Source organism: Motacilla alba, chromosome 1 (assembly GCF_015832195.1).
Source record: "Motacilla alba alba isolate MOTALB_02 chromosome 1, Motacilla_alba_V1.0_pri, whole genome shotgun sequence".
NCBI classification, from domain to species: domain Eukaryota; kingdom Metazoa; phylum Chordata; class Aves; order Passeriformes; family Motacillidae; genus Motacilla; species Motacilla alba.
The window spans coordinates 86216181-86239646 of NC_052016.1; the positions used below are offsets into that span (position 1 = coordinate 86216181).

A 23466-nucleotide genomic window follows, 5' to 3' on the forward strand; every position below is an offset into this window, starting at 1 on the left:
AAAGGAATGGAGCTGTTTGCAATTCAGAGGCACTATTAAAATGGATCTTGTTTCGAAGAAGTTGTTCTAAAGGTCTCTAACCCGTACTTTATTTCATTTTTGAAGGTTAAAGTCTCCACCTCAGAATGGATTTATGTGAAGAGTTAAGGCCTTCATGCTCTGCCATTGGCAATGGTGATGCAAAGCACTGATCAAAGTACCAGGACAGTAGTTACTACATCCTTGACTTGGTTCCCAAGCCTAATTGCACAAAGACCTCAAGGAGGCAAGGCTTCTAAACAAGGATGCTCGGAAATGAGACACCTCCTGGGGGGTGTGGCAAGAAAGCTGCAGGAAAACAAAGATACCCAAGACATTAGTTTTGCAGATGAGCAGGTGAGACACCTTGGACTGAGCCCATGAACCATCTCTCTTGGTGTTCAAGGGCTGTTAATGTCCTTCTTCCTCATCTTGGGGAAGAAGATGTCAAGCTGCAGTTCAGCATATAAAAGGGAATAAAATTTGGATAGAGAAGGATGCACAAGAGAAACATGAAGGTACCTATGTGTAATGCATGGTCCTTCAATACAGCTGATTATATTGAAATATTCATAATTCGATTAAAACTAATTTGGCAAGGTTTAAAAAGTAGGGGCGGGGGAAAAGGTCAGAGGTGGACTTAGGCTGGAACAGACTTAAAATTCCCTTTCAGCACAGCAATTTTATCAAGCTGAAGTTGCCCATGGGTAGCTTTACTATATGGAGGTCTTGCTTTGGAAAAATGCTTCTTAATTCAGGTAGACAAAAATGTAGATTATGCTGGAAGCAATCTTTTTAGAAGGGACATTCTGAATTATCTCTTATTGTTCTTGGCATAAATGCCATTTGTTCTTTTGTCAGATACTCTGAATAACTGAGGGTCACCTAATTTTATGAAGGAGTTTACAGCACTTACAACTAAAGCAAAAATATGAACTAGAATCTCTCATGTGTTGAGAGTTTGAATTTTCCTGTGTTACTTAAACTGAATCTAAAGTTTCAGCTGTAAATCTTATCTCTTCTTTTCCTGTTTGTAAAATTCCCTTGCATCAACAGTGCTGTCACTGTGATTAACATGGAAACACTGGCAGTGCTCAGGACCAGTCAGCCCATCACTGGTAATCTCTATCAGTTTGCACACCAGATATGCCATGAACAGAAGCTTCATATGCTGGAACAGATGCATTACAAGCGTCATTAGATCAGAGCTTATTTAACAATTTTCAGTCAATAACAAGGAACAATAAACAGAATTTGTTCTTTTTCTCAGTAGAAAAAAGATTTTGTAAGACTCTTTGTAAATGATTCACAAGCAACCCAAGAAAGCATTAGAGGACACATGATCAGTGTTTTTCTTACTTGATGGAAGTTCCCTCCTTTTCTCTGTGTTCCTCAAAGTTTATTGCTTATGATCCAGGAAACAGATTGGAAAACTCAGTAAAGATAGATTAAATTATCACAGTAAATAGATAATTAAAAATAATATAGTAAATTAGCAAATGAAAACTTTATTCTTCTGCCTCTGAAACTTCAGAAGACTTCAGGTGAATTGATAAGAAGTCCTTTTACATACAAGACTTTGGCAGAAGCCATGATCTGAAGGACCAAGTGGAATTCAGCAGGATTGAAACTGGCAGGACTGCTTTCTGGTTCTGTCCCTGTATCTCTGAGAACTTAGTGAAGTCCAAACAATGGTTTGCTCAGATTCTCCTCCCACTATTTCAGACTTCTCCTGAAATGGAAGAAGTTCTGTGCAGATGGGAAAATTCTGAATTTCAGTTTCCAGAATTTAGTTTTTTTTCTCCTATCTAAGAAAGAATGGAGCTTCTACAATATCAGGGATTAAGAAAATAAATTGAATATATAAAAGTAGGGTTTTTTCTTTTGTCTATGTTTTTCCTCTGCAGTATAATGTATGAAACACACCAAACGAACTGACATTTGTGGAATGCTGGAGGTGTCAATAACATTTCACAGTTCTCATAAAACACAGAATTTCATTACAAATGTTTTACTGAAACACTGCCAAATGCCTTTATCTAAACCTGTATTTTTAGAAGTATTTTGCTTAATCTATCTGTAACAGTAATTCATGGAAAATCAAGGCACTCAAGTAAAAGAAATGCTTACAAATAGTACACTCAATTTTGTTAAGACTGAATACTTACAATATTGCATTTACATTTATCAATAATATTTTACAATGAGTATTCATTTGAATTAATTGTAATTGTTTATGTTGTCATTACATGGGTTTAAAGACAGTTAATTAACAATGTTAATTTCTACAGTTCTCCCTGTAGTGTATTCTTATAAAGCATTAAAAAGAACCAGAGCTGCAAAACTTCTCAAGAAACTTCATAATTCAGAAATCACATAGAACCCCTAGTTCACTGCTCCTCATAAAACATTACCTTACTTAATCTGCACTTTTTAGATCAGTACTCCTGTTAATACTGTGTATTTACCTGGGATCTCTCACTGAGAAAACATAAACATAAACATAAAAACCAGTGACCTATAAATTGTTTCCATTATTAATTCATCTTATGTTGAGCACAGCCATTCTAATGTAAACACGACAGTGGCATGAAAAACTGCAGCATCGAGTTACCAAAATGGTAACTTCAGAAATGGGTCTTGGAGACCTAGGCTTGCATTATTCACTTACAGCGCTGAGTAGTTACTTGATATGGGAGACCAAAAGGAGTGATCATTATTAAAACATTCAGGAAATCTTTCTGCAGAAGTCATGGTTCTGAAATCTTCTTCACTGTCCATTTGGTACTTGGAATATGACTAGCTGTAGTCTATGCTTTTTAGTGCACAATCCCTGCAAACATTTATGTACAGATATTTTCAAGGACCAGACTAGAACTCTTTAGGCAAAATAACACCCTTCAGGAACAGACATGGTTAATTTAGAAGGAAGAAGTGAAAAGAGCTGAAACATGATGTTACTGCATGATACAATTGAAGTATATATTGAAGAAATACAATCCCTCTCTTTTTGCTGTTCAAGCATGTAAAATAGCCAAAGAGCAATTTAACTTGGCTAAAGAAAGCAACAGATGTACTACAAAGGGTTACACTATTATGAATATTATACATGCAGTAACATTAGTAACAAACAAGGTTGTGTGGAATCAGTTGACAGTCAAAACAATATCAAATCACATCTGACTCTTACCTTAGAATTTTATTGATTGCTGTCTCTTTTTCCAGAAGGTTTCTTGCTCTGATGCTGAAAACAGATTTACGGAGCTATAAAATTAAGAAAAAGACAGCATACTTTTTAATTGTCTTAAACTATAACTTGTGTATGTGACAGACCAATTAAATATTATGATGCTGAGTGCATAAAAAGGATGATGAAAAACAATCAAAGTGATTATGTACATCTTTTGGCCTTCCAATCCCAATCATTTGGTAGTTCTGTGTAGAAAGAAGTACATAGTTTTGCTGGCTAGCACATATTTGCTTTCTCACACATTTCTTCTCCAATTGGCCAAAACACACTGTTTTGCTACTCTTTTTCCACTTTGGATTTTGACTAGACTCGATCATACTCTGGAGATGCCTTGATTGTAGCAAAGAGCCAGCAAGCAAAGCTCAGATATATCATTTCAATGCCTTTTTTTTCCTCACAGATGCAGAGAAAAAGATGTATTAAGCAAAATATGCTTATGCTTGTCTCTGGTCATGAACAGTGTTTCAGGAATCTTCTTGTGAATAGGAGTTCCTGAACGTGAAATGAAAGGACTGAGATACATGAAAAAAACAAGCAAGTGATTAACAAACATGGCAAGTCAAGGAGCAAACCACAGCTGAAGAATTTAGCTCAGGAATTGCACCTGTGATGAACAGAAAGCCTCTGGCACATTGTAAGACTTAAATCTGTCAACTGTTTGGAGATCATTATCTTGAAGAGAATAGTTGAGAGAGATTTGGAAACTCTTAGCAATCTGTGTCCTGGTTTTGATCAATCTGAAATGGAATCTTTAAGCATATTTCTTTACATGTTCTTTGAATTTTCTAAAACACTAGCTCAAATCCAGAGTCATTCAACAAATAATTTTGCCAGAACTTCTCTGAAGATTCATATTGACTCTGAGTCACAGTAAGATCTTACTTTGTAGATAAACAGAAGCTTAGAAAATTCCTTAAAAGTTGTAAATTATACTGGCTGTACTTAATAAAATGGATTATGCTTTTTAAACCACATCTGTTACAGCAAGCTACAATCTCTTTCCTACCCCTTGCCTTTACAAGTGTGGACCCTTTAACCTTTCTCATGTCTCATCTCTTCTCTGTACAGCCTGTAGAAGTAGTAACCCAGATGATTTGAAAACACCCCCATTTTGAGAATCTGTGGGTTCCTTAAAGAACTAGCAACTTGAAAATGGAAATGAGGTATGTAACACTTCAGAATGTACTTTGGAAAATAAGATATTGGAATTTCAGTGAAGATTACAGAAAGAGTAATAAACTTGTTAAATATTTGAATATAAACAAGAAAAAATTCCATTGCCTGGATATGGTAAACATAAAAATAAACTGAAAATCCTAGTATGAGATATACCTGTTGAGGAATAGATCCAGTGCAGGCAGCTGGGTGTGCAGCTGCAGTGTGAGCTGCAAGTTAAGCTCTGGGGGCGCAGGAGCCTGAGCCCAAGGCAAGAGGCCATGAACTGATGACCCTTTGCCTAACAAAGGCCACAAGGACCTGTGGTACTCAAAGACATGGCAGGAGCTGATGACCCCAGACTTTTGCTTGCTTAGACTGTGAGGGTATAACTGTCCTGGGTGCCCTTGCTTGGGAGGGTGTCTCCTTCAAGGCACCCAGCTCAAGCTGCTATTTTGTTATTCAGTTGTTGTACCAAGATAAATAATTTTTAGGATCTGGATGTCTGGCACTCTGCTTTGGGAAACCTGAGGTCGAGCTGGTGAGGAAACCTGGTGTGACTGTGTGAGTGTGGGGTGTGTAGCTGGGCACCAGCTCAGGTGATGCAAGAGTGACTGCCAAAGGGGCTCCTGGATGGTCAGACAGGGCTGTAATATACCATTATAATAAATATTCTGTAGGTATAAATATGTCATATATTGAAACATATTTGTGTAGGCTTTAACTCATTTGCAGTATCTTGACAGAGGTTTAATGAATTTATCAGCATCGTACTTTTTTAGGGCTCAAACTTATGGGAATAATGAGGGTTGAAAACCAGAATTTTTGTCTCAGTTCCTTTTTCCTGTTCTAAACAGATACTTTAGAATAATTGCAATGAAACAACATGAAGCTACATGAAACTACATGAAACATCAAAGAAAAAAAAGCATGCGACCTAGTAATGTGCTATGTCCATTTATTTCTAGTAACAATTCCTGTTAGCATCTTAGGAATTGAAAAGATTTCAAACATAGGAATCATTGATTTCCTACCAATTGTCTAGTTTTTGCCCATCTGATTTCAGTAAAAAAGCTGAGTCATAAAATTTTTCCTGACATTTGCTACAGCTCCTCATAGTGGTGACCACTTCTTTCCAGTGTTTAAATTAGGTGACAGAACATCTTGGCCTTAAAGGTGGTGGCCCAAACAAGGAAATTCACCCAGGCTGTCAACAAGAGAACATGCCCTGGGAAAGCAGGAATGAGGAGTCTATGTATTTCTGAAGACTCCACAAGGATGTTGAGCATCCACTTAGTGCTTCCACAAGCCAAATGTTAAACTACGTAGTGCCAGCAAGAAGAAGAGCATCTAAAGAAATGCTGGCAGGTCTAGGACAAGGGCTACTTATCAGGAACTGCTCAACCCTCACTCTAGGCAGCAAGACTACCAAAGCAGACAGTGGTGTATGTTTTGCATAAAACCACTGCTAAATCCCTATGCCATCCCAGCTGGAAATGGTTTGACCCCTGTGCTTGATGCTTGATGTGCTTGAACACCGTAGCTGTCTGCTGGGGATGTGCAAGAGCAGTGCTGTACTACAATATGTGGCTGTCACACAGCCAGAGGTGCATCAGCCAGAGAGGTGAAGGGAAGCTGTAGGAAGGAGTGCATGTCTGGAGTCTCTGAGAAGGGAGAGACCTGGGCTCTGTTCGCATTTTCAAAGCTGCTAATGAATTTTATTTAGTGATGCTTGAGCAATAGAATTATAGAATTGTGTGATATGCTGAGTTGAAATGAACCCAAAGGATCATGAAGTCCAACTCCTGCCCCTGCACAGGGCACCTGAAGAGTCACACCATTTACCTGAGAGCATTGTCCTAACACTTCTTGAGCTCTGTCAGGCTGGTGTCGTGGCCACTTCCCTGGGGAGCCTGTTCCAGTGCCCAACCACGCTCTGGGGAAAGAATCTTTTTCTAATATACAACCCAAACCTCTCCTTATACAACTTAAGGCCCTTCCTTCTGGTCCTGTCACTGATCACCACAGAGAAGAAATCAGTGCCTGCCACTCCTCTTCCCCTCATGAGGAAGTTGTAGACTGTGGTGAGGTTTCCTCTCACTCTCCTCCCCTCCAGGCAGAAGAGATCAAGTGACCCCAACTGCTCCTCATATGCTCCTTCCCCTCCATGCCTAAGGAGTCACAGATATGGAGAAAGCTACGAGAACAGGGTGTTGCATCACATTATTTGCGTGGACTGCATTTCCTTTTCCTTCATTTTTTTTTTTCAGGACTAGCTGTGAAACTTGCAGCTGAGACAGGACATCCTTGGGCACTGACCATGGCCTAAGCACACCCAATGGGCTGCAGCTTAGGTGACATTTTGAAGGTTTTTAACAATCCTGTCTGTGTCTGGACTGTGATGGAATTTAGATTGGAGTCAGGTTTCCATTCTTTAATCTAGGAATACATAGAGTTTGGTGCCTAGAGGTCTCAGTGGTCCAAAATAGAATTCACAGAACAACCTCTGCACTTCCAAGGATTATGACTTTTGAAGACAATGGTCCTCCTTTCTCTTTCTGAAGGAATCAGGAGCAATTCCTTCAGCAGAACACTGGTGAATTTATCTTGAGTTAAAAATATCCAGAAGAAGCAATACAAGAAAATACTTTTAGATAAGCAAAATTGATCTATTTCTCATATTCAAAGAAGTCAGTAGTCAGTCAAATAGCAACACACATATGTCAATATGCATGCTGAAGAAAATCAAACATTACTATAGATTTTTAAAATATGCATCCTTATTTCTATATTAGATAAATGAACTAAACTACTTCCCATTTAATTTTCCAAATTTGCATAGCACACCAGGCAAATGCAATGGGACTGTGCAAACAGAAAATGGGGGTGATGATCAGTATTTTGTTTAATAATGTCTAGATGCCTCATGCTGGTGTAGAATGAGGCTGGCAATTAAAACTTGTGATACCTGCCGAGTTCTGGAATGTTGCAGAGGAAATGATAAACAGTGTTAACATACAAAAGACGACACTCAATCAGACAACATGAAATTAAATAAGTACAGTACACTCTACTGAGGTTATTTTAGGGTGTATCTGTCTAGCCTGCTGGGTTTTTTTATTACAGATTGTACTGCACTGTGAGGACACCCTCAGTGTATCTTTATTAGCCTTTATTTATTTATTTATTTACTTCTCTCTACCACTGATAAGTACATTTCATGCAGAAACCACAGTGCCATATAGCTTTCTGCTGAAGAACATTATTTTTTAGCATATGAACACTGTCTTGAAATCACCTAACAGCATCTGATTACTCTAAAATATGTTTTCAGCAACACATTTAAAGTAACCCTTGCACTTTACTTTAAACTGCGAGGACCTGCTGTGGCAGTCAGCAAATTCCCAATAGTATTTCCTGAATGGAAAGGCTTTAGATGGATATAATGTGCTGCTGCTAAACCATAAATAAAGCTTGTGTCTTGGTTCTCACATTTCTTTGAGCTTATTTACACAGACAGGACCACAGAATTACAGAATCTGCAGGTAGTGCTTCTCTTCCACAACTGTTGACACCCTTTGCTGCTGTTGGCAGGACAGACTTTAGGCAGACAAAATAATTCAGTTCAGTCAGAGTGAACTTGGTCTAAATGCTACATCCCATGAAATCCCATTTGTCATCAAGGACAAAGCCACTCTTGTAAAATAAGCTAAATCACAGAACATTGTTGCTCTGCAAGTGCCACCCGCTGCTTTGAAAAGGTACTGCAGACACTTTCAGTAATGTTTATTTAGTAGCGTATTTCAGAAATCCAGGCTTTCTACCCTGGAAGAAGAAAATCCTTGGCATAAGATCAAAAGCAAAGCAACACAAGAAAATACCATTGTGAAGTGTCAGGAAGTGACTGTGGACCAGTTCTACATACAAGATGTACTGGCACAGCACTGCTGACTTCAGGGGGATGTATGCCAATTTACACCAGCTAGAACATAACTGAATGGTTTTATGTTTTGAGAAATGCTGTATATTTTGGTTTACTAAGGTTTGATGTGTTTATCTAGAAACATGTTTGTAGTGCCCAGACCTCATCAAATGCTACATAAAGCAATTACTTTCAACTTGAATTTGATAAACAATTGTATTCTATCAACAGGTAAAATCTGTGGTGATGTAGTGTATGATTTTTGTATCAGACTGCTTCAAAGCTGGCAGAACAGACAAGTGTAGGTGGTTGTTTGGGAATACAAAGTGAGACAAGGTCATAAATAAATAATGAAATATGAATATCTGAAATGTTTGCTTGACAGCAGAAAAAAAAACAAAACAGGGGATGCAGTGCATTTTCATAAGGTAATTTCTTAAGGTTTATATGAAAATAAGGAGGTTTGGCCTAGTGCTGTTATAAAGCTATTATAGGCAACTGCAGGACCACATGGGAATAGTCTGCTGTGCCATGCCCAAAATTCCAAGGAAGGGAAAAAAATCATCCAAAGCTTCTGTTTTAGTTTGGAATTTGTTGTATGCCAATACAATGAAGACTTGCAGAATGAGCAGATTGTTAGGTACTATATTGTTATTTAAACATGTACAGCTTCTAGGGAAAATATGAAGAATCAGTGCAATAAGCAATGTATCAGAATAATTTTTACGAAACAGCAAGAAAATATTTGGGAAGAATCTGTTCAAAGTCTGAGCGTTCCATAAAACATAGGATATCCCTGGCCCACAGGAATTTGCTATGTAGCTTCTCAAATGCAAATGTTTGTTCAACAACATTCTGCCAATGTATCTTTGGTTTGAAGAGATTGGACTCTTCCAAAACGAGCATGACAAAAGTCATGCGAAGAGTGATGGAAGGCCAGACTGCAAGTTTTTGGTAGATACCTAACAAAATGTTCACAAAATTTTAAGCAAGTTAAGCGACTATAGGTAGCAGGTAATTTCTTAAGCTCTCAAAAACTTTGCATAATGGCTGAAATTACAAGAGAGAGAGAGAGATCACTAATCCATTTCCCTCTCTCAAAGTAGAACTAAGTATTTTCATTTAGACTTTGAAAATCTGACCCTTTGTGAGGTTGTCCTATGTAAGACACAGGCTCACTACACAGTCAAGAAAGTGATCTAGCATTAGATAAGTGCCTCAAGAACTCAAAGACTGTCCCTTTGGATCAGATGTCTAGAATGAGAAGTGGGCATAATCTCCTTAACTCCTGGGAGGCATTGATCTGAAACAGCCTTGATTCATTCTGTAGCCCTTGATTGCTGCCTCTCTCTTAAGGAAGGTAAATTCTTCTAATTAGCTGACTACTGATCTGGAAAATCTACACATCTTTTCATAACCAAGAACTTTTAAAATTAGGTCTGCAAATGTGGACAAGGCTAATATTAGCACTCATAAAATCTCTGAAGACCTAAAGGGGGGACAGTCCATCTCAGACACATGGAAGAACAGCTCCAGGGAAGGAGAAGGATCCCTCTCTTTTATGCCTTATTGTAACATGGTTGTTTTTTTCCCCTCTGGTATACCTGAGTTTTAAACTTTCATAGGTTTAATGAGTATATTTTTCAAACAATACAGAATGGTTTGGGTTGGAAGGGACCTTGAAAGACAATCCAATCCAATCCACTCCTCCCGCAATGTGCAGAAACATCTTCAACCAGATCAGGTTGCCTAGAACCCCATCTAATCTGAATGTGAATGCTTTCAGGAATGAGGAACTCAACCTCTTGCTGGGTGACTTGTTTCACTGTTTTACCGCTGTCATAATAAAAAAAAAATCCTTATATCTAGCCTAACTCTACCCTCGTTTAGCTTAAAACCATTACCCCTTGTCCTATTGCTAAAGCCCCTTGTAAAAAAAGTCTGTCCCCATACAATAAGCCCCCTTCCACTACTGAAAGGCTGCTATAAGGTTCCCCAGAAATTTCTTTCTCCAGGCTGAAAAACTCTCTTCCAGCTTGTTCTCATAGGAGAGGCAATTCATCCCTATGATCATACTGGCAAGTGCAGCCTTGGACAAGTTTGCCTCCTTTTGTTTTCTATCTACTTCAGTGCAGGAGTCAGGGAGACCCTGTGAAAAGTTGATAAAGAGCACAGGGTAGATTACTCATGGCAGCCACAGCAGGTGGAACTAAGGACTACAGGCCAAGCTGATGTGGGGTTTTTATACATTTGGCTGGGTGTACAGTGCTGGAGGAGAAGGCTCCCCTCCACACTCTGAGCAGGGGATCTTCAAGCTCTAGGGAAGAAGGGACTGTCAGGCTAGGCTGGACTGGGAATGAAAGATATGGACAGGGAGTTTCAAGGGAGAGGTAAGGAAAACTATTACTTCTGGTTGTACAAGCACATGCATTTGCCTTACTAGAAAGAAGTGATCATTACTATTGTAATAAGTTCTTGTGAATGAGTCCTGTGAGTGGATGGAGGAGACTGAAAGGCCTGGAGACGGAGATCTGGATTCTTTGGTAGAAGCAGGAAAAAGTAATGTAGAAGGTTCAAACAGAAGGGCTTTCCTGTTAGTCAATCCCTCATTGCCTCTTTCCTCCACACCAAACTAACATGTGCTCTTTGTTAAAGTACAATTGCACGAAAACTTTATCATGTTTGTATTTTCTTTGATTAAAGAAAAAAGAGAAGTATGATCTTATAATTGTATTTTAATACATCTCCACAGCCTTTGTATCAAACACTTGAAATATTTTAGTGTAAAACTGATGAAACAGAAAGCAAATGCCAGAAGGAAGTCCTGAATTATGGCTCTTTTTGAAAATGGCAAAGCATCCAGACCCTGTACTCCTTTCTCTCAAAATGCAATTGAAAAGTGGCATTTTTTCAGGCAGACTTTTGAACATACTATGCAGAGGCAAGAGTGACAAAGCAATTTAAAATCATCAGAAGTTAGAGACAGACCACAACAGAACAGTCCTGCTACTATTGCAGTTGTGTCTTCTCCACTCTGAAGGCAAACATGGCCAGAGAAGTAAAACATTACCAGCTCAAATGCGTATTTGGTAAAATGCTTAATGAAAAATAAGTCTATAAATTTGTTATTTTGACACAGGTATATTTTTATATATCCATTTTATATGAAAACAAGAACATCTTTAAAATGCAAAAGAGACAAAGAGGTCAGCTGATTTTCACTAAACCTGAAATACATCACTGTATTTATGTATATTCACTTCATTAGCAAGAACTGATGAGAAGAGATATGGCACAAAAATTATCTTTGAAAATCATGACTGTAATGAGCAAGAAAACATTGGACCCATAAGCCATTATCATTCCAGCAGGTACATTGTTTTAATGACTTTTGTGAATGCCATAACAAGATTGGTTCTGGCATTATCCTAGGAATGACATAAACAGGTAAGACTTGAAGCACTTGGCTGTGTTTAATTAACAAGTAGTAGATGGAAATTGAAATTGTAGGACAGAGTTAAATTCAGAAAAATTAAGAAAATGAAGAAAAAGTTCTAATTATTTTTGTTGTTATGCATGAAATTCTGCAATAATTGCTTCAGAAAAAAATGTAGTATTTAGTAGTATTTAAAAAGAAATAGTCTTTTCTATTTGAAATATGTGTACAATTACACTTTCTTAGTTTCTGCTATATTCAAAATTATTGTCTTAAAATTATTCTTTCAAATTACTTACAGAAAATAATAATAAGGAACACATCACTATTGTATCTTTTTCAGTTCTGCTTTGCACAATTGAATGCCCAAAATAAAGTTCAGAGAGGCTGATTAACTTGGGACACAAGATTATTACAGTAAGAAACAGAAATTCTGAACATTTTTATTTATTAATAAATATTCTATCCTTAGTTTTAAGGAAAAAAGTACAAATAAAATATATGAGCATGTCTTCATCCCTGATGGTTTTCTGGAAGATATCTTGAGACATCCTGCCTTCCATACTAAAATATATGACTTAGAAAACCTGAAAGGCTATTTCAGCTTTTGCAATTACAAATACTTTCTGAAAGGAAAAATCCTTTTGGAATACTCTCAGAAGCTTGGGTTTTTTCTTTTCTCAAGAAACAGAATAGTTAAAGAAGCTGAGCACAGGTCAGAAAAAAAACCCATAGAAAAAAACCCCATAGAATATATATAGTGATTAAACAAAAACATCTCATTAAGATTAGGGGGCATGTCTCAGCAGTTCACAAAAGCAGTATCTATGAAATTAACAAAATATGTTAAACAAAGACTCTAGCACGAGATCTGATGCTGAATATGGCTCTGGCTACCTCTGAGATCAGCTCTCACTTCCTGACCACAACCTCCCTTCACAAAGGTACACTCTGCTGTAAGCAGGAAATCAGTGGGAGAGCCATATGGTGTGGGAGGTCAAGCTTTCCCAGGAGCTAGACCTTAGTCCTACACCTGGCTCCCACAGACAAAGGACTGGCTACTAACTGGACTGCTTGCAGAGCCTAAACCAGAACTCATAAATGTGGAAGGAATCAGCAAAGAAACAGGATGACAGAAGGGACAGAAAAGAGAAATTATGTGTGCTACTATTCAATCAATCTCATAAATGGAGAAATAAGGGAGCTGACTTGATTATATTCCTTCAACTAACTGGGAGATGCTCCAAGTCTGAACCGTAAAATACATGAATATATTAAATGCTTTTGTACTTTCTTTTGCAATTCATTCCTGCTTTGCCACTGTTGTAGACATGCACATGGGTTATCTGTATTATCTGTAAATATTGAGCCACAAGCATTTTCAAGGTTCATCTCACGAGTCTGTCCGTTTTGAACTTTAATCTAACAGCCATGTGCTGTGTTGTATGGCCAAGGATAAGTAACCAGTTCAGAAACATCCATCTCACAATAGTTTTCTGCAAGGTTTGCTGAAAGTTGAATGTCTTAGAAAAGTACTTTGAAGGGTTTCTGTGCCCCTCTGATTCCAGTCTTGAAGTTAAGAAGGCAAAGCCAATGCTCTACAGCCAACTCAGATGTATTTCACTGGACACCTGATTTGTTGTAAATCTCACGTTAATTTAATTCTTTGTCCCCCTGAAAGTTGCTGCAACTATACCTCAGGCTATGTGAAAGCCACTGAGATGTCCTTATTTTCTGCCAACTTCTTTTCTTCTCATCCACCCACTCACACTAAAATTATGTTTCCATACTTCATCCACTTCTTCTGGCCAAGAATTTACTGAAAAATTGGTTATCTAAGGAAATTCCAAGCATACTGTGAATAATTTTCATACAAGTGTAGAAGTATAAAAGAACACTTCCCTCTCTGTCACTAAAACTCCCCTTTTCCCTCATCTACAATGTACATTTAATACCCTCAATCCCTCTTTTAATCTCATACTTCTTCCAAGAAGTCTTCCTTCTTTCACCAGAAAACACCTTCACAGTGCTTTCTACTACAACAGGGGGAATGCTCAGCAATCTGAACAGTCCTGGTCTTATTTGACTGTGGGCTCTTCAACTCATGGCCTGCAGACCACATCAGGACAGACTGGATCAGCATGCAGCGGGGTAGGTCTGTGGCAAGATCACTGAGTTTAAGTAAATTTGCTCTGCAGGACCTCAAGTGGAGAGCAAAAAATGACCATCCTGCATTGCCAGCAGTGTTAAGTTCAGAGAACCTCAGAGAATCCCAGTTTTACACATCAAAATGTAACAGATAATAATAAACTACTCAAACAAAGCAGTGCTAAGCTCCCTATCAAGCATGTGTTTGTGGGAGAGCCCAGGTGTTGCTGGCATTGGATGTAGAAGGAAGAACATGGTACAATTTTTATCCACACACCTACTCAGACTCCATACACTGACAGAGAACTCTTAGGGGATGTACAAAATGTTAAGGGCAATTAGGTATCTAAAAGTGATTTCTTATAATAGTGTTTGGTTGGTTTATAACTTTCACAATAGTTTAAAAATTTGGAAGAGAAAAACCCATGGAACTCACAGATTTGAATAGAAAAAAAGGAGTATAGAAGAGAAATCTGTTTTCCAAAGATATTCTTTTGATTTGGCATAGATGAAATTCATATCAAATGGATTGTAGTCATGGTTATGGTGATTTACAGCAAGAAAAATTTTTTCCAATTCTTTTGAGAAAGTAGAATACCTTGAGAAAAAAAAAGGAAGAATGCACTGACAATCTACTGCCCCTTTACACCTTAAAACAACTTTTAAATGAAGTGGGTAATTATAATAATTATAATACTGAAAATACTAACTAAATTAATTCTATAAGAGAACATATATAAAATCTGCTTTATTGATCAGCACAAATTAGGGGGCAGATTGATTCTAAACACAAAACCATATAGTGACTATAGATTTTTAGAGAAAGAAAAAAAGCATATTGCTGAAATGGAAATGAGGGAAAAATAGGGGAATGTAAGGCCTTCCAATCAATTAAGCAGGTGTGGAACACAGAGATACTGACTTAAGTCCAGGAGTAACTGGAGAGACTAGCCACAGTTCAGCTACCACAAAGGAAGCACAGTCAGATCTGCCAGCAGGATCTCACCTTTTGATTCTACCTTTTAATTCCACTTTTTTTTCTCATCAACTACAATGCAAAAGCATGTGAAAAGTTTCTGAAGCAATCCCACTGCTAACAGGAGCAGTGAAAAGGCATCCTGCCAGACATTGAGATCAGTAAAATGTTTTCTCATGTTTCTTTTTTTACAAAGAAAAGTAAAGTATAAATGTAAGGTTAATCCTTAAGCACAACCAGTCATTCCAAGCTTGTTTTAAGGATATTTTTAAGAAGATTTGATCATCCAAAATTAGGTTGCCTTGGCAACTGTAACTATAAAAAACTAGAGTAATTACTTTCAAAAATCCTTCTTAGTACTTTCTCCTCTTAATAGGCATATGTAAATACCTTGTTTTAAGCTACATTTATCAGAAATACTACTCATCATTGTTTCTACCCTTAAGACATGGGGATCCTAAAGTATGTGCCTAAAGCAGGTTGAATATTGCAAAACCAATTCGCAAATGCTTATTTAAATTCAAAAATTGAAGTCAGATAATGCATATTTGCTTTTGAAGGGAAGTGAAAATTTGAAAAGAATGCAGCATTCTGTTTTCATACTGCCAGATCTCAATGAGTAAACTGTGCCATGTATTCATCTGTCTTCAAACACAGTAACAATTCACATTTGTTAACAGCAAGCAAAAGGAATTAAGATGGAATATAATATAACTAAATTATATTCATGTAAACAGATCTACTGAGCTACTGCACAGCTCTGCATTGCATACTGTGGACTTACCTGTGTGGCTGAGACAACTTTAAGGTCTTTGTTCATCTCTTCATTACATGGTAGAAATGTACTCTGATTACCCTGGCATAGTGTTTGAGATCCATTATTAGTGATATTTGGCATAGTTCTGCTAGCCCCTAGGCTTGTCATTTAACAACTCATCCAGTTTTCCTGCTGTGCTTGTTAAAGCAGATGATGTCCAGGTAGGCTTGACTCCTTCCTACAGCCTTCTTGGCCTGATATGCCATATTTTGCCACAGTCCTCCCTCCCAGGTCATGCTGCTCAGCTTTGGTTTACTGATGCCATAGAATACATCAGCCACAACAATGGGCTCTTGCACAGAACTAGGTAGGGCAATTAACACTAGTTTACAAATTGTCTATTTTCATTCATTATCAGAAGAGTAATGTTTTCCCCAACTCTCCTTTCCCAATGCTGCCTCCCAGCTCTGCAACTCTGTCTGTATGAATGCTGCCCCGGGTTATGGTTGCAAACACACACTAGGAAAGCCAAATATACTATATTACAGTAATGTATTGACTCTTTTTTTCTTCTCTGTGATTCTGTAACTTAAAATGTATTTAAAAAATGCAGATGTTAATATTCAAGGAGGATTCAACAGTGAACAATATTGAAACAATACTGAAACATAATAATACTGAAAGTACTTTTCTTTTGTCTATAAAAAATGTCACTAAATTATGCAATATTACAAGTGGTCAAGGACTGATCTCTCCAGATGCCACTGGAAATCTGGGGAACTACTATCTTCCATAACGCACATGAATATTTTTTTCCCACTCCTGTAGTTTTATAAGGTGTCAGAAGCCAGATACATCTACTTATGCTGCATCATCATCATCATCATCATCATCATCATGGTCATCATTACAAGCAGTGCTAGTATTTTTCAAATCTAACCATCCATAGGAGACTAGCAGCTTTCAGCACAATGGGTAGCACATATATCTGTTCAGGGTCTGTTTTCTAGTCATTCCCAGGCTTACAGACAGGGTAATAGCCTCTAAATAATTAGAATAATTTTTAAATTTTTACTCATCTTCAGTGATTACACAGAGATATTAATAACTTATCAAATTTTTCTGCTCTGCTTGTTAAACTAGATGATGTCCATTTAGGCTCTATTCCTTCCTCCACACTTCTTTCAGTGAAGTGTGTTTTCAAGGTTGCAATAATATCAAGGCACTCAAAAATCCAGTGTGATATTCAGAAACTTTGATTTTCCACTAGCTCCTCAGTGATTAACAGCGGATTGTTTCAAAAAAACAGCTTCAGATGATGCATGCATTAAACAACTAATGTATCAAATCTTGAATTTTTAATTCAAAGGATATGGGAAAATTTAAACCAGAAGAGGATCTGCTATGATGTCTGTTTTAGGCTGAATCAAACATAACCTTTTAGCCTATGTTCAATCACCCTAGCTTTTATTCACTTTTTATGTAGTATGACAAACTGAATAGTCTGATGCCTTTTCTCACAATAATCTAGGCAAGATACATACTACCCTATACTCTTGATTTACCTTTTGATCAATATATCTGTTTTCTTCAATTGCTGATCTTTTAGAGTGGTCACATGAGGAAGAAGATGCTGAAGGAAGTCTTCTCAGCAAACAGCTGGTATCTTGCTGCTGGCGATCAATAAACTGCTTCATAAAACTTTCCCTTGGGAACAAATAGAGGATATTGACACATTAAAACCCCGAGAAGAGTTAATATTTGGTTTTCCTTCTGACATGTCACAATCCATTAGTGCTGAGACGGATAAACTCCTGAGATAAAGTTGTACTAGGGTATAGATACATAAATGAATAGAGTGCCAGAACAACTGATAGCACCTGAATTCATTTATTGAAGAAATCCATAACTGAATTGCGAGTTGGATCTCTTGCATGTAGATTAAAAAAAATTGATTTTATTATTTATTTATTTACCAATTAAATTGCTAAGTATTTGCAGCGCCTTTTGCAGTTTTCAGCTCTTTTGAGCTCATTAAACACCAAGTTGTTGCTTCAATATAAATCAAATGCTGATATAATCCAAATGAAACATACTCTCTGCATGAAATTCTTTCTTGAAGATTTCAAACAACATCTGTTCACATAACTGCTTTGAATGTCATTATTAAGGCGCTTCAGCAATTCTGTGCCTCACATATGCCATGTTTAAAAAGCAGAAGCATTTCTGTTTACAACAAATATACATTCATCTTGCCATATTTTAAGTTCAGTAGAGTTGTCTCTTTCAGTGTGAACTATGTCAAAACTAATTTTTCTCTGGAGAGATATTGCTACACAGTACAATAGCTTCAGATTTAAAGATATGATGTGCTAGTGCTAGTTTGAAGTATGTTTCACTAGTTAATAGGATCATGAATACAGAATATGCTGGGAAAAACACAGCACATAGAAATAAATACCAAAAAAGACTAAGACTAGGAGAAGAACACCCTCCATATATAACCAAAGAGTACTTTGATACTAAAAGTAAAGCATCTGTGATTGTTTCCTTCAGGTCTGGAAGGTTGCTTTTCGTGACCCTTCTGACCAATATTATTCCTTTTGGTTCAGCTAAGGTACTACAAACAGCTCAAACCAGTTGACTTGGCTTCCTTGTGAATTTAATCAAAATAAATGTAGCCTTGGTAGACTCAGAACAATGGCAGCAATCCTTCACATCATCCTCTCTTCTAGCATGTGCTTGTTGAGGATAGTGACACAGACACGGAGAGGATCTGTTCAGCCAGCTTGTAGCATTTCAGCAGACTTTGCAGCCTGTATATATTAGAGCAGCCCTTGGATTTCTGTCAGACATTTTTGACACCAAGGGAAAATAATTGTACTCTAAGTGATGATCACAGATTTGCAGAATGATTTGGGTTGGAAGGGACCTCAGACATCATCTTGTTCCACCCTGCCTGCCATGGGCAGGGACACTTTCCACTAGACAAAGTTGTTCAGGGCTCCATCCAGCCTGGCCTTGAGCACTTCCAGGGATGGAACATCCACAGCTTCTCTGGGCAACCTGTCCCAGTTGCCTCACCACCCTTGCAGTAAAGAATGATCTAGTAGATCACTGAGCATCTGATCTTTAGTTAAGGTGAGTTTCACAGGAAAGAGGTAACTATGAAAATACAAAAAAGGGACAAGGTCATCACAGGCTAACTGGTATTAGATGCTCTATTTTATCCTCTCTAATGATTTACTGCCAGTTCAACCTAGCTTTAAAAACCTACATGAGAATCCATTAGACTGCTAGTCATCTATGTGAGCCAAGAAACTAAAATCCCAAGGAAAGGAAAAACAACACACTTTTCAATTATATTGTACTTGTGTCAGTTCTGATCAGTTCAGCTGATTTCATGAATAAGGTATAAGGAATGCTAGGATTGCTTTTCCCCAAATAAGAGAAATGAGGTATACCCAAAATGTCACATCTTTTGAATGCCTATGTTAATTCTGTTTCATTTCTTATTTTCTGAACTATCTGCCTAACATACAAGAAAAACAAGTTAATTTTTTTGGGTGTTATGTGGCCCCAAAGAAGTTTACAACATGCTATAGCAAAGGAAATATTTAAATACCTTATTTTTGGAACTGTGAAATCTGAAGGAAGCTTTGAGATTTTCACCATTTGTGGCCTGTTTGGAAATTTTTCAAAGATGCGTAGACGCAAGGGAAGCTTCTCCTTTGTATCTGCATTAGCTTCACTTTGCTTTAGCTGAAAACAAAGAAATAAAAAAAAATAACAGAAAGGGAAATTTTGCTCTGTAATATCCCACTCCTTTTTCAGAATCCAAATAGCAACGGCAATAATTTAAAGAAGCAGAAGATGGCAGCAAAGACCTACAGAAGGTAAATTTGATACAAGTTAATAGCTTGTGCTAGAAAATTACAAATGCCTGAAAATACCATGCCTTTATAAAAGAAATAAAATGGGAGGATTGCTAATAATTTTAACTTTAAAATACAAAGCATATTTGTGGCCTATTCAATATGCTTATTTCTATGTTTTCTTCATAGATTCTAACACTTTCATCAAATAAACACCCAAGACCTTTTCTTATTAGGCACATCTTCCTGTATATGCTGACAGCTCTCTGACACTCAAAAACAACACAGCACTTTAAAAGGCAAGAAATTTTAAGGGATTCCAGCTCCCAGAACACAAAATAACAGGACAATTGCATTTAGATGAGTATTATAAGTAATGACAAAGAACTCAAAAGAATCCATCTACATCAGTGATGCTCAGCTATGGCAAATCACGTAACAAACATTGCATTTATAATTATCCAAAACCAATTATTCAATGGAACATCACCCATCCAAATACAGAAAAGTCAGATACATGTATCTACATGGACAGGTGATGGCTAAATAAATAAGATAAACAGATATGATATAGAGATATGATTCCTGAATACTGATTACCTTATGTAGCAACTCAGGTGTGTTATTGCAATAAAATACAAAGTCAAAAAGAAGCAGTGAAATTTATTTTAACTTTTATTTTAAACTGTATGTGTATTGTATACTATTTCAGCACGCATCCAACCGAAATTCCAATTCTTCTTATCATCTCTGCTTGTAAGCAAAGGGTTAGAAGCTAAAATTTTAAAAGACATTTTCATCATCAGCACCTTCAGGGAATATTGTTGATCGACACCAGCTACAGATTTTTACCAGGGGCAATTGCCCTGGATTTCAAGCAGAGCTTTAATTCTCATTTGCCCTGCCTAGTGAAATGCATGGTCCCACAGCATGCTATAGAAGAAAAACTGCTCTGCTGCACTGTCATGCTATCAGCAACATCACCACTTCTAGCCACAGGACAGCTTAAACTGAAAATCAGTTCATATTCAGTTGGATAGAAGTTGTCATGTGGGCTGAAAACTGCAGAAAACTGAACAGCTACAAACAAAGACTAATGATTAATGGTAAAGCTGATTCAGAATAAAAGGGAAATGTTGCATAAATCTGTATTGTGTCCAGTCTTGTTTCTAAAACTGCTCTATTAATGATCCTTAAAAGGAAGAAATTATGACATTAGTGCACATGATATTAAAATGTGAAGAGCTGCAAATACCACATTAGAAAAGGAAAGGGACACATTTAGAAACAGTTGCAGGAAATAAGAGACTGAAAAAATTCTAGATAAAGAATAAGAGCAAAAACTAAACAAGAACTTGGACTTCAATATAGCATCAAAAGGCCATTTTGGGCACCAATTGCATTACCAGCCAAAGGTTATGTTCACAACCAAGCTCTGTTGGTTAGATATTGCAGAGGTATGAAAAATTATATGGAAGTTCCCAGCTCATCTCTGTGCTGCTTTGAAGAGAACATATTTGGGTATGCATTAATTTCTAAATGCCATTTTACCATTTTCTCACTGAAAAGACAAAACAGCACTGAAGAGAGCCATGAAACCAGGGGAGGGCTGTGTTAACCAACTGGGACAAGGGAGAAAAAAGAAGAGAAAGACTAAAGGGTCCCATTATTTACTCCCCATCTACCACAATTGATAAAGCAAGAGCAGGGGAGATGAAGCAAATTTACATAATAAATATTTGAAAATAAATTACTTCAAGAATACAGTATTTCCTTCCAAATAAAGGAATGAGAGAAAAAAATTCAGAAACAGAATTTTTAGGATGAGAATAAAAATTACTAGCCTTATGGGAAAATTTCAGAGTGTTCAGAGAGATCTCCAGAGCAAAGTGCCTTATAATTTCAAAATCAGACTAGTCAGAACCCCTGAAATGCCAGAGTATTGCCAAAAGAGATGTTTCACTGAAAATGAAATTAACTGGATAATCTAACAGGGCTTTTCTGCAACACTGTACTGTTGAAATGTTTGGGAAGGGATTCTTTTTAGAGGAAAGAAAGGTTTCCAGTTTCTGACACTTGTTTTTCAATAAGAAAACATTGCATAAATATGCATATTTTTGGCACAGACAATGTCTCTTACAGCTATGAACTCCTGTTTTCGTAAGTCAGTGTATACAGAATACAGAGCACTGCAATGTTGTCTGAAGTCTAAGTGCAGAACAGAGCATGGAGAGCTTGAAAGCAGAAAACTGTATAGTTCAAAAGGTAAAGAAGGGGATAGGAGAATGATTTATGATAGGCTTTAAAAAAACCTAAAGTCAAGGAAGTTCTATAGAATATCTCCAATTACTCATGCTGTGATAATATTACATATTGGGGAGTGTGAGGCATTTAGCTTCCCTGAGTTGTTCTCCGTGCACTTAGGGTGTAATTGTTGCTCCACATGACACACATCCTGTTTTGTATTGCTGCTTAGAACCTTTATATTTCAACTTTCTCTAACACTTGACAAACAGATTTTTAAAGGTACAGGGTTATTTGAAATGGGGCTATGATGGTGCAGAATGTTTCTAGCAACAGCTAGACCCAATGAACCCAATAAACTCAAATAAATATCCGGACATTCTTCTCTGTGATTTTTAGGTTTTATTTATTACTCTTACTATTGATAAGGAAATGCACACTGGCCTGATTTGCTCTGCAAAGCCCTCCATCTGTAGCCCAAGAGCCTACTGGAAATGCTCAACAATATTTTGTCTGCCTGGCCTAGCTAAATTCTCTTGTGGATGGTAAAAACATTAATATCTGTAAGGTCATTGAAGAATTTTTTTGTCTATCTCACTACTTATATGCTGCTTGAGTTTACAAGAGTAGATTTATTGCTGCAACACATACAGTACAACTGCCCACTCTAAACACAGATCAGATGCACTTTTCCAAATAGCACTTAAATGGTGAGGAATGTCAGGATTCCTGCGGTTGTTTGAATAATACAGGTCCCTGAACATCAAGGTCTCCCTGATCTGTTCACATAATTGTCTTAGATCAATCCAAAAGACAGCTGTAAGGAAAGGCAGACTTATAGGTGAAGAGAATGTTTGTGTGATCTCAGAGAAAGGCATTATGGCCATGTCTCCATTTGGTTTGGAGCAGTTTGAAGTCTGAATTGTCAGCACTTCTTGTCTTCTGGCTGAGTTTATGTGCTGTGTTGGTAAGCAAACCTGATTCTTCTTGGAGGAAACAAAACTGCAGGCTCCACCGTGGTTACACAAAAATGCAGTCCAGGCTTAAGGATCCCAAGCAATGGCTGGTCCTTAGGATGGCTTTGAACCCCATGTGTGATGGGACAGGTAGTCCAGTGTGAGACTGAATCTGTTCTGAAGAAAATCCTTCTGACCTAGACACACTGTGAATGAGGCGGCAGCAGACACTGCTTTATTGTTCCAATTCTCTCCAATGGCACAGGTGTTACGTGGTATAGTCTTATCCATATTACTTATTGCAGCTTCAGTTGTAAATTTATTTTTGACTTCAAAGCTTCCTTACAAAAATGTGATAGTCAAAATCACCTTTGGTATAATTAAGATCTGGGCCTTTAGAAATTAAGAGAACCTGTAAGTGGTTGTCCTAAAGACACACAGTAAGAAGAGTGGTGGTGAAAATAGAGGACTGGGAAAGGCAGGGCATAATAAAGGAGACAGCAGGTAATGACTGTGCGTGAGTATAAAGGTCATCCAGATAGAAAGCACTGTAAATGTGGTAAGGGTGAAAGTAGTGAGTTCTTTAAAAGTACATACTACAACTCCTTTAATAGCAGAGCTGCTGAAAATTTTCCAGAGAATTGGAATGAGACAATCATCAGGAGCTGATTAGGAGAGCTGCATTTCCATAATCTCTCTCTATGTTTGGCAGAAGAAACATGCCACAGT

The 23466-nt window shown here is 37.4% G+C and overlaps 1 protein-coding gene across 7 annotated transcripts in view; it reads right to left on the minus strand.

Annotated features, from left to right (window-relative positions):
* Nucleotides 1-23466, minus strand: part of NALCN (sodium leak channel, non-selective) — a 238764-nt gene that overhangs the window by 40894 nt on the left and 174404 nt on the right. For 6 of the 7 annotated variants that reach the window (XM_038129675.1, XM_038129686.1, XM_038129666.1 and 3 more), the window contains 4 exons: nucleotides 19288-19424; nucleotides 17228-17369; nucleotides 15690-15761; nucleotides 3209-3282 (listed from right to left, as the gene is read on the minus strand). In XM_038129675.1, coding sequence (XP_037985603.1) covers nucleotides 3209-3282; nucleotides 15690-15761; nucleotides 17228-17369; nucleotides 19288-19424 — 425 coding nt within the window. The remainder of the gene's footprint in view (nucleotides 1-3208; nucleotides 3283-15689; nucleotides 15762-17227; nucleotides 17370-19287; nucleotides 19425-23466) is intronic. The other variant, XM_038129695.1, reaches the window with a different exon arrangement.